This window comes from Eretmochelys imbricata, chromosome 6 (genome assembly GCF_965152235.1).
Source record: "Eretmochelys imbricata isolate rEreImb1 chromosome 6, rEreImb1.hap1, whole genome shotgun sequence".
NCBI lineage: Eukaryota > Metazoa > Chordata > Testudines > Cheloniidae > Eretmochelys > Eretmochelys imbricata.
In genome coordinates this window covers 86,439,126-86,451,482 of record NC_135577.1, presented here as the reverse complement: position 1 = coordinate 86,451,482, position 12,357 = coordinate 86,439,126, and the positions used below count along the sequence as shown (strand labels likewise).

Genomic DNA, 12,357 nt, shown 5'->3' with positions numbered 1-12,357 from the left:
ATCAAGCCTGAGATTGTGAGAATCTTCAGCAAGTGAAAGAAAGTTCTTGTATAGGATATAGATTTAAACTGCAACCAAGTTCCTGCCTACACAGGAAAACTGACCAGCAGGGGTTCTCTTCTCTAGTACTATACATTACAATAATTATCTTCTCCTGTCTGATTTGCATTAACATATTCAGTATTCAAACTCAAAAGATTTCTCTAACATGCGCTACGAAAACCTTGCTGATCACTTGCAAGAGAGAGTAAGTAATAAAACAAGGCATTGATTGCTTTATGCTCAGCTTAAGTGTACTGAAAAGTGAAACTCCTTATGAATAATTAACCCGCACTTACAGTTTGAGACTGGTTCCTTTTGTTAGAAACATTGGCAACATTGAGTCCATCTATCACAATATCATACGGAGGATGATTTTCTACAAAGTTTTGAAATTCTTCAAGTTCCTAGAAAGAGGAGAAAAGAAAAAAAAATTAAATTAATAGGATTTTTTTAAGCTTTTTTTTAAAAAAAAAGACCAAAAAACCCTAAACCTCTCACTTTACTATCATCTGCTGCCTTTGATATCTTTAATAAAATATTTGCTGCAACACCTTCAAGGGACGGTAACATAGTACTAGATGCTTTCAATTACATTTTTCTTTGCTTACAATTGAACAAACTCCACTGCTTCTACCCCTCTTAAACTCACAGTATAAACTGAACATTTTTGACAAAAATAGGCAGGTCAGTCAAAATCTGACAGAAGCTTCAAAACTTCAGGTAGGTACAGCTTTTTTATTTCATTTAAAAAGAAAATGGGAGACTTGTGTTCCATTCCCAGCTGTGCCATTGACTAGCTGTGTAACCATGAGCACGATACGTTGCATCTCTGTGCTTCGGTTTCCCCATCAGCAAAATGGGAATAATGCTATTTAGCTTCTTTAGTAAACAGCTTTGAGATCTCTGAATGGAAAGCATTAAATAAGAGATTGTTGTTGATATATTTGCTTACTACTCTGGCTGTAAGGCATACACAAAGCTTTTAAAGCAGGTAAAATAGAGAACTTTGCTATGTCAGAAATGTCACCCAGTGGCTGATCAAAGAGCATCTCTCCAACTCTCCTAACCAAAGGGAAATCATACCTGAATCAGACCTGTCTAGAAGAGCTCTGTGTAAGCTCAGAAGGTTTTCTCTCACCAACAGAAGATTGTCCAATAAAAGATATTACCTCATCCACCTTGTCTCTCACTAGTATCCTGTGGGACCAACATGGCTACAACAACATTGCACACAGGGATTGGTAGCATTTAACAGAGGAGGAACTCTGTCGTGAATAACAGATTACTAAAGCCTTCACACACCTCTCGCTTCACAAGTCCTAGAATTTGCATTCCTGCACAGGTTAGCAAGCCATAGGACATGGCAGTTACATAGATTAGGGGAGGCTTTGTACTAAATAGGGCTTTTTGAAACTATGGGAATGGCACAGCATTGTCTTTGTGCAGGGGGTTGCGAGGTTATTACATGGGGGGGTCGCGAGCTGTCAGCCTCCACCCCAAACTCCGCTTTGCCTCCAGCATTTATAATGATGTTAAATATATTAAAAAGTGTTTTTAATGTATGGGGGGGGGTCGCCCTCAGAGGCTTGCTGTGTGAAAGGGGTCACCAGTGCAAAAGTCTGAGAACCCCTGTCTTTGTGGAATGCTTTGTAATTTTACCAGATTCATGCACTAGATCAGTGGTTCTCAAACTTTTGTATTAATGACCCCTTTTTCACACAGCAAACCTCTGAGGGCAACCCCCCTTATAAATTAAAACACACATTTTTATATATTTAACACCATTATAAATGCCGGAGGCAAAGTGGGGTTTGGGGTGGAGGCTGACAGCTCACGACCCCCAATTTGAGAACCCCTGTACTAGATCATGCAGCATCTGCAAGTAACACTGTCTACCACCCTAGGTTGTATAAGATGCTGTCAGTGTGAATTCTAATCAGTTTTTTAAAAGTAGCTTCAGATTACATGTGACCTGGAGTCCCCAGTGACGTTATTTGGAGTTTTACAATCACTCATTTTGGGTTTTGTGGGGTGGTTTTAAGTTTTTCTCTCTCCCGTTGTGCTTTGTGAAAAATCCACACAAATAACTAAGGAAACTGACTGATTAGACAGGAAAACAGACACAGAAATGACTACACTCAAAAAGGTGTCAAATAGAGAAAGAAAACTACAAAAATAAAGAAAAAATATTTTTCCTCTCATTGCTTTCAGTTACAATAATCTCAGCTGTAACCTGTAACAACAGCAAGTAAAACAATTGCAGACAAAAATGTGGCTTGGAAGTTGACAATGTCCCCTTCACCAACAAATGCAGTGTGCTAGATTCAGCTTTCTTTTCTGCTGATGTGGAAAAAGAGAAACTCAGTTGAAGTCAGTGGATTTACACATATTTTAGCAGAATTTCTGAATTAGTGTTTAATGGAAAGCTTTTTGTAATGTAATCACTAGAAAACCTTCAGCAGATAGAGGCTTCTACGTGTATTCAGTTCCTGATATGTCACGCACTATTCTGAAATATATTTCAAGTTAGTCACTGATAAACCTGAGCAATATATTGAAAACATCAGCATCATCAGAGTACATTTTAAACCTTCGGAAAAGTAATTACCTGACAACAAACATGCAGGGAAATCCCTCGGATTATGGAACATGAAAATATGTACTGCAGGTTACTACAGTTTAAGGTGTGTCTCCGAGATGAACCCAATCAACTCGCGTGTCATCAATCTCCTCCAATTACCTCCTGCATATCTCTAGCACAAAAGGAAAGTAGAACTAGCCACACAAGTATACTTTGTTTCTTAGAGCTTGGCTACACTTACATTTTATAGTGCTCTAATTTGCTGGCTCAGGGGTGTGAAAAATCACACATACACACACCCCTCCCCGAGTGCAGCAAGTCAGAGCGCTTTAAAGTGCCAGTGTAAACAGGCTCCGAGCGCTGGGAGCCATGCTCCCAGTGCTCGGAGCTAATCCCCTTGTGGAGGTGGATTACCAGGAGCGCGACCACACTTGCACTTCAAAGCACTGCCGTGGGAGCGCTCCCCCAACAGCGCTTTGAAGTTTCCAGTGTAGCCATGCCCTCAGGAAACTGCTATGTGACTGTTACTAAGAACATGCCTATGCAACTATTCTGCGTAGTATCCCCTGCAGTACACCCAAGAAACCATTTTCATGACATTAATGGTATTATTAATAGTTCTTCTTGGGAGAAGTTATTTGGACATTTTAGAAGATTTTTGGACATTTTATAAGGTGACAATCCTTCTCCCACTGAACTCAAAGGGAATTTTGCCACTGACTTCAACTGCAGCAGGACATCTCTTTTTAAGTGTAGCTTAATGCTGTACTTAAAAACAGACTCCCAGAGATAGCAGATAAAGATACACAGATATATTTTATTGAAGACACTGAGGCGTCCCTTCTCAAATTGTCCTTGACACAGTAATGGGTCTGCTGTCTGGACAATACATTTGAGCTGAAGGATTCATCATCCTTACACCATGATCACTCATTAAATTATTCGGCTTCTGAGGTGGTAAAGGCCAATGAGAAGGTATTGGGTGCCATGTCAGTAGAGATTAACAGGGTTTCCCTGTGGGGAGAGGAGATGTTAGTTTTCTTGACAATGCTGCAAGACCCTGCTCAAGAAACTAACTCCTGACATTAACAATCTTAACAACTGACCACTTTCCAATCTCCCTTTTTTGGGAAAGGTAATAGAGCAGGTTGCAGCCAGAAAACTATGAGAGTTTTGGGATTCCTCAAATTTGCATGAGCTCTATCAGATACAGGCTTGGGCATGAGACAAAAATTGTGCTGGTGGCACTAGTTGATTATTTCCTCCCAGAAACTGAAAATGAAGAAGTGTTCAGGTTGATTATTTTACATCTATTAGCAGCCTTTTACACTATGGACCAGAAGTTGATGTGTATGGAAAAAGCTTCGTCCTAAGAGGTGTCACTGGAGGACTGGTTATTAGGGAGACATGGACTGCAATGTGCTCCATATGCTGATGAAGCCCAGCTCTTTGTTTCTATCAAGTCTGATCCAGATGGTGCAGTGGAACAAATTACCTAGTGCCTACACAAACTTGGTTAGTTCTCATTTTGAATAAGACTGATATGATGTTGGTGGGTTGGGGGAAGCAGTCAGAAGAGCTATTGAAGTGCCACTGTCAGAGGTAGTATGACCACCATTTGTAATATTGGTGTATATTACAAGTATTTTATTACAACCTGGGCTGCTCCTGGATGCCAAAGCACTTTTTTCCATCTGTGCCTAGTTATACTCCCATCTAGACTTTGCCATAATGAATCTCATCTCTGACCTTGACAAAAGATATAATGTTCTCTACACAGTGCTGCCCTTTAAAGTAACCGAATCACAGAAATGTAGGAATGGAAGGAACCTTGAGAGGTTATCAAGTCCAGCTTCCTGCACTGAGGAACAACCAAGTAAATCTAGACCATCCCTCACAGACGTTTGTTCAACTTGTTCTTAAAAGCCTCCAGGAACAGGGATTCCAAATCCCCTTGGAAGCCTATTCTAGAGCTTATCTAGCCTCATAGTTAGAAAGCTTTTCCTAATATCTAACTTAAGTCTCTCTCTTGCTGCAGATTAAGCCCCATTACTTCTTGTCCTACCATCAGCAGACATGGAGAATAATTGATCACCATCCTATACATAACAGCACTTAGCATATCTGAGGACTTATCAGGCCCCTCCTCAATCTTTTTTCCTCAAGACTAAATATACCCAGTACTTTTTTAGCCTTTCCTCATAGGTCCGCTTTTCTAAACCTTTTATCATTTTTGTTGTTCTCCTCTGGACTCTCCTGAATTTGTCCACATCTTTCCTAAAGTATGGGCCCAGAATTGGACACAATAGGCCGAGGCTTCACCAGGGCTGAGAAGAACAGGACAATTACCTCCCATATGTTACGGACACTCAAGTTAATACACTCCAGAATGATAGTAGCCTTTGTTACAACAACATCACATAGTTGGTTCATATTCAATTTATGATCCACCATAATCCCAAATTCCTTTTCAGCAGTACAACCACTCTGCCAGTTATTCCCCATTTTGTAGTTGTATATTTGATTTTTCCTTCCTAAGTGAAGTACTCTGCACTTATCTTTACTGAATTTCATCTTGGTGAATTCAGACCAATTCTCCAATTTGTCAAGGTCCTTAATCTGCTCTCCAAAGGGCTTACAACCCCTTTCAACTTGGTATCATCTGCAAATTTTAAAGCATACTCTCCACTCCAATATCCAAATCATTAACAAAAATATTGAATAGAACCGGATCCAGGAATGACCATGTGGGATACCACTGGATATGCCCTCACAGTTTGACAGTGAACCACTGATAACTGCTCTTTGAGTATAATCTTTCAACCAGTTGTGCACCTATGCACAACCTAGTTGCGACCATGAGTTGGTTGAGTTCAGGATCCTGACACAGGGAAGAAAGGTAAGCAGCAGGATACGGACCCTGGACTTCAGGAAAGCAGACTTCAACTCCCTCAGGGACGGATGGGTAGGATCCCCTGGGGGACTAACATGAAGGGGAAAGGAGTCCAGGAGAGCTGGCTGTATTTCAATGAATCCCTGTTGAGGTTACAGGAACAAACCATCCCAATGTGTCGAAAGAATAGTAAATATGGCAGGCGACCAGCTTCGCTTAACGGTGAAATCCTAGCGGATCTTAAACATAAAAAAGAAGCTTACAAGAAGTGGAAGGTTGGACATATGAGCAGGGAAGAGTATAAAAATATTGCTCGGGCATGTAGGAATGAAATCAGGAGGGCCAAATCGCACCTGGAGCTGCAGCTAGCGAGAGATGTTAAGAGTAACAAGAAAGGTTTCTTCAGGTATGTTGGCAACAAGAAGAAAGCCAAGGAAAGTGTGGGCCCCTTAATGAATGAGGGAGGCAACCTAGTGACAGAGGATGTGGAAAAAGCTAATGTACTCAATGCATTTTTTGCCTCTGTCTTCACTAACAAGGTCAGCTCCCAGACTGCTGCACTGGGCATCACAACATGGGGAATAGATGGCCAGCCCTCTGTGGAGAAAGAGGTGGTTAGGGACTATTTAGAAAAGCTGGACGTGCACAAGTCCATGGGGCCGGACAAGTTGCATCCGAGAGTGCTAAAGGAACTGGCGGCTGTGATTGCAGAGCCATTGGCCATTATCTTTGAAAACTCATGGCGAATGGGGGAAGTCCCGGATGACTGGAAAAAGGCTAATGTAGTGCCAATCTTTAAAAAAGGGAAGAAGGAGGATCCTGGGAACTACAGGCCAGTCAGCCTCACCTCAGTCCCTGGAAAAATCATGGAGCAGGTCCTCAAAGAATCAATCCTGAAACACTTACATGAGAGGAAAGTGATCAGGAACAGTCAGCATGGATTCACCAAGGGAAGGTCATGCCTGACTAATCTAATCGCCTTCTATGATGAGATTACTGGTTCTGTGGATGAAGGGAAAGCAGTGGATGTATTGTTTCTTGACTTTAGCAAAGCTTTTGACACGGTCTCCCACAGTATTCTTGTCAGCAAGTTAAAGAAGTATGGGCTGGATGAATGCACTATAAGGTGGGTAGAAAGTTGGCTAGATTGTCGGGCTCAACGGGTGGTGATCAATGGCTCCATATCTAGTTGGCAGCCGGTGTCAAGTCGAGTGCTCCAGGGGTCAGTCCTGGGGCCAATTTTGTTCAATATCTTCATAAATGATCTAGAGGATGGTGTGGATTGCACTCTCAGCAAATTTGCGGATGATACTAAACTGGGAGGAGTGGTAGATATGCTGGAGGGCAGGGATAGGATACAGAGGGACCTAGACAAATTGGAGGATTGGGCCAAAAGAAATCTGATGAGGTTCAATAAGGATAAGTGCAGGGTCCTGCACTTAGGACGGAAGAACCCAATGCACAGCTACAGACTAGGGACCGAATGGCTCGGCAGCAGTTCTGCGGAAAAGGACCTAGGGGTGACAGTGGACGAGAAGCTGCATATGAATCAGCAGTGTGCCCTTGTTGCCAAGAAGGCCAATGGCATTTTGGGATGTATAAGTAGGGGCATTGCCAGCAGATCGAGGGACGTGATCGTCCCCCTCTATTCGACATTGGTGAGGCCTCATCTGGAGTACTCTGTCCAGTTTTGGGCCCCACACTACAAGAAGGATGTGGATAAATTGGAAAGAGTCCAGCGAAGGGCAACAAAAATGATTAGGGGTCTGGAACACATGACTTATGAGGAGAGGCTGAGGGAACTGGAATTGTTTAGTCTGCAGAAGAGAAGAATGAGGGGGGATCTGATAGCTGCTTTCAACTACCTGAGAGGTGGTTCCAGAGAGGATGGTTCTAGACTATTCTCAGTGGTAGAAGAGGACAGGACAAGGAGTAATGGTCTGAAGTTGCAGTGGGGGAGGTTTAGGTTGGATATTAGGAAAAACTTTTTCACTAGGAGGGTGGTGAAACACTGGAATGCGTTGCCTAGGGAGGTGGTGGAATCTCCTTCCTTAGAAGTTTTTAAGGTCAGGCTTGACAAAGCCCTGGCTGGGATGATTTAATTGGGGATTGGTCCTGCTTTTGAGCAGGGGGTTGAACTAGATGACCTCCTGAGGTCCCTTCCAACCCTGATATTCTATGATTCTATGTCATAGAAAATACATCAAGACCACATTTCCATAGTTTGCTTATGAGAATCTTGTATGAAACTGTATCAAAAACCTTCCTAAAAATCAAGATATCATGTCTTCTGCTTCCTCCTATTCACTAGGCCAGTAACCCTGTCAAAGAAGGAAATTAGGTTGGTTTGGCATGATTTTTTCTTGAAAAATCAACACTGGCTATTTCTTAGAATTGTATTATCCTCTAAGTGCTTATAAATTGATTAAGTTTGATTGGTCCAGTATCTTTCCATCGTGTGAAAACTAAAGTTACTATATAAATATGCAGGCCGGCTTCTTAAGTGGAGTTACCCATTGGAAGCACATTACACAAAAGGTTCAGTGTCTGAACTAGGTTCTAATAGGTTTAAGGGTGGAATTGAGAAAGTATTAGCATTAACCTATAAAGTTCTAAATTGTTTCGTAACTGGACGATAATCAGGAGGATGTGATTTTTAAGGGTCCAACCTCTCACAACCTGCTAGAGCTCGAAGTGCTTTGTCAGATGTGACAGGGTCAGGCCAGATGGCTACAGGAGAGTGATTCCTCCCCCCCCCCCCCAAGAGTAGTATGGTTTTTATTACATCACGTTCATACTGAAAAGATTAAGTTGTAAGATTGGGAGTGGTCATTGTGTTCAGATAAAAAGGCTTATTTACAAAGATGTTTACTTTACAGTTTTACATAAGACATGATTCTTCATAACATACAAAGTATCAAATCACAGACCTAGGTCTAGAAGGCAGATATATTAGCCCCAGGTTAAGTAGGTCCCTTTTCCCTGGGTAAGGTAACAGCGAAGGTTTTTTTTTTTTTTTTTGAAACAGAAAAGAATTTTATTGTGTAACACTTGCAAAGAGTTACCAAAGAAAACAAAACAAACTATGCAACAAAACAACGCAAACAGAAGGTATAACACAGCAGCTTTCAGGAGGGAGAAGTGTTCAGGCTAGCCTGGGCCCAGAGCCGGGGGGGGCTTCCTCGACACTCGTGGTCTTCCACCCTCCTGAGTTACCTGGTGGCCTAGAGCGGGGGGGGGCTTCCTCGACACTCGTGGTCTTCCACCCCCTCGAGTTACGTAGTGCCGCACCCAGTGTCACCGATTATCCCTCTCCTGAGAGTGCCCGGCAAGATGGGCATGGCTGCGGGGTGGGCAGTTTGGGGGTGGGGGGGTAGACACCTATGTATTATAGGACCCCTCCTAGATGACAGTAATGATGGTATCCACAGTGGCAACGGCTGGGGCTGGCGTCTCTCACTCTTTCCCTCAATCAAAGGGTCAGACGGAGGAAACTGGATGGGGTCACCGAGCAGAGAACCCTGGGCAACGCCCACCGCTCCTCAAAGGCATCAAGGGAGTCAGTGGACACCGCCCAGAGGAACTCCGCCCGGATACGTGAATGTACTGAAGATCGGAAAAAGGCCCTACAATCGCAGGACGCTTCATAGGCCAACCTCCCCTCTCTGGTTTTATAAATGGCTGTTTTAGCCAAGGCTAGGAGGAGGTTGACCAGGAGATCTCGCAATTTTGTGGGGCCACGGATGGGGAGTGTATAGATAAAAAGGTGAGGGGAGAAATGAAGCCAAAAGCGCAATAGAATATTTGTGAGGAGCCGGAAAAGGGGCTGCAATCTGGCACACTCTAAATATACGTGCACCAGGGTTTCCCTCACATTACAAAAAGGGCAAGTATCCGGGATGGGGGTAAACCGTGTCAGGAACACGCCCATGCTCACAGCTCCATGAAGGAGCCGCCAACTGATGTCCCCGACGGGCCTCGGGACCAAGGTGGAATACAGGCTGGCCCACCGAGGTTGCTCACCCTCCAAAGGTGGCAGGAGGTCCCGCCACTTTGTATTGGGGCGGGACACCAGGGTGTGGGTGTGAAGGGTGTGAAGCGTGAGTGTGTATAAATATTTCTGTGGTGCGATTTGAAAACTGACCGGCTGCAGTTCATGCAGCCGGCTTGCAGTGAAAGGGTGAGGGGTTTGTTGGGATCGGCAGGGTAGGGGCCCAATGGAAAGGTCTGGCAGGCCTGTGGTAGAGGATAGGCGGGGTGCGCCCTCGCACAAGGCTCGGTTGACATAAGCCCGAGCAGCAGGGGTCAAGGTGGCCTTCACCTCCTGAAGTACGCGCCGGGGGGGTACGAGGGCTGGAGAGCCCCATGCGCCGAGCGAGCGTCAGGGGATCCAGCCAGTCTCTCCAGTTGTAGTCCAGGAGGTCTCCGACCCTCGTGACTTCTGCCAGGACCAACCTCTGGCGCACCGAGCGGGACTCCGCCGCCTGCACATGGAGTTGGGGATTGTGTAGCAGGGGCTCCGTGAGGAGATCTGCTCCTACAGTGGCCGCCACGGACCTGGTCATTAGAAACAGTTTCCAGGTCCGGAGGAGGTCCTGGTAGAAGACCGGCAGCCCGGAGAGGTCTCGCGGAAAACCTCTCGGACAAAGATAAAAGAGCTGCCGGTCGTATCGGAGCCCTTGGAAGCGGCACAAGAAGGCGTGCACCAATATGCTCCACGTCGAACTACCTGCACTATAAAGGAGCCTCTGCAGGGCCTGGAGGCGGAAAACGCGGACCTGAGTGTACAGACACTTCAGGCCCTGCCCTTTTCTTCAGGGGTAAATGAAGAACTCCAACAGGGGCCCAGTGCATTCCTGACCAAAAGAACTCTAGAATCAATCTCCGGAGGTGGGTCAGGAAACCCGGGGCCGGGGCCAGGGTGTTGAGCCGGTACCAGAGCGTGGACAGGACTAGTTGGTTAAGCACCAGTGCTCTCCCTCGGAGGGAGAGACATCGGAGTAGCCTCGTCCATTTCCGGATCCGCTCTATCACCCCGCCCTCTAAATTTTGCCAGTTCCCCGGCGGGGAAGGGTGCGTGGCGGAAAGGTAAACGGCGAGATAGAGCAGTGGACCCGCACTCCACCGGATGGTCTGAAGCGCGGGTGGGAGGGAGCTTACCTGCCGCCAGTCCCCCACCGCCAAGCCAGAGCTCTTGATCCAGTTGACTCGGGTGGAGGAGGCTGCCGAATAGATGGCCTGGCATGCCTCCACTAGCGCCAAGTCGCCCGGGTCCTGGACCACAAGGAGTACATCATCGGCGTACGCCGACAGGACCAGCCACAGCTCTGGCTCCCGCAGCACCAACCCTGTCAACCTCCTGCGGAGGAGACAGAGGAAAGGCTCGATCGCCAGAGCGTACAGCTGGCCCGAGAGGGGGCACCCCTGCCGCACTCCTCGCCCGAAGCTGACCGGTTTGGTCAGGGTACAGTTGAGCCTAACCAAACACTCCGCGGAAGCATACAGCACCCGGAGAAAACTCACAAACTGAGGTCCGAATCCAAACCCCTGCAGAGTGCCCAGGAGGTACCCGCGGTCTACTCTACCGAACACCTTCTCCTGATCAAGAGACAGGAGGGCGAATGACAGACCATCTCTCCGCCCGAGTTCCAAAAGGTCTCGGACTAGAAATAGGTTGTCAAAAATGCTGCGACCCGGAACAGTATAGGTCTGGTCTGGGTGGATCATATCCGCCATCACGGACCCTAGCCGCAGCGAGATTGCTTTTGCTACGATTTTGTAATCAGTGCTAAGGAGTGAGACGGGACGCCAGTTTCGTAAATTGCGGAGGTCCCTCTTCTTCGGCAACAAGGCAAGCATCGCTCGCCTGCACGACAGAGGGAGGACCCCGCTCTGCAAGGACTCAGCCCATACAGTGACTAGGTCTGGGCCAAGGATGTCCCAGAACGCGCGGTAAAACTCCACGGTCAGCCCGTCCATGCCCGGAGATTTATTGGTGGGCATGCGATGGAGGGCTTCCGAGAACTCGGCCAGGGTGAGAGGCAGCTCTAGCCGGTCTCAGTCACCCACGCTGACGGTGGGGAGTTCCTCCCAGAGCACCCCGCAAGCGCCAGGATCGGTCGGATCCGGGGAAAAAAGGCTTGTGTAGAAGTCACAGGCCCTCCCACACATCTCCTCCAGATCCATGAGGGGGGTGCCGTCTTCCACTAGAAGGCAGGTGACGTGTTTCTTGGCCCCCCTCGTTTTCTCCAGGGCATAGAAGAAGCAGGAGCCGCGGTCCATCTCCCGAAGGAGGCGGATACGGGACCGAACGAAGGCACCTTGGGCCCAGTGGTCCTCGAGGGCCCGGAGCTCCTCCTGCTTCTCCCGGCACGCTCCGCAGAGGGACGGATCCTCGGGGTTGGCGGCCAGGCGCCTCTCCATCTCTAAGACCTCCCGTTCCAACTGCTCTATCACCGCATTTCTCCGTCGGCTGGTGCCCCGAGTGTAGTCACGGCAGAAGAGCTTGGCGCGCACCTTCCCTAGATCCCACCATCACCGCACTGAAGGAAAGGCACGCCACTGCTCTCGCCAGGCCAGCCTAAACTCCCGGAAGGACGTCACGAAGCTCTCGTCCTCCAACAGGCTGTTGTTAAAGTGCCAATAGGCTGGCCCCGGTCTCTCTGCACGGAGGGAGACCGTTATGGTGGCTAAATGATGGTCGGAGAATGGGGCCGGTCGAATGGTGGAGGAGTGGGCCTGTGAAAGATGGAAACGGGATAAGTAAATACGGTCCAACCAAGAGTGGTGTGACCGATGGGCCTCCACCCGGACAAAAGTGAACGTGGAAGTGTCATCTGGG

The 12,357-nt window shown here is 47.0% G+C and overlaps 1 protein-coding gene across 9 annotated transcripts in view; it reads right to left on the bottom strand.

The window, feature by feature from the left end:
- PRORP (protein only RNase P catalytic subunit) overlaps nucleotides 1–12,357 on the bottom strand; it is a 104,404-nt gene that overhangs the window by 67,347 nt on the left and 24,700 nt on the right. For all 9 annotated transcript variants that reach the window (XM_077819037.1, XM_077819042.1, XM_077819043.1 and 6 more), the window contains one exon: nucleotides 339–446. In XM_077819037.1, the coding sequence (XP_077675163.1) occupies nucleotides 339–446 (108 nt within the window). The remainder of the gene's footprint in view (nucleotides 1–338; nucleotides 447–12,357) is intronic.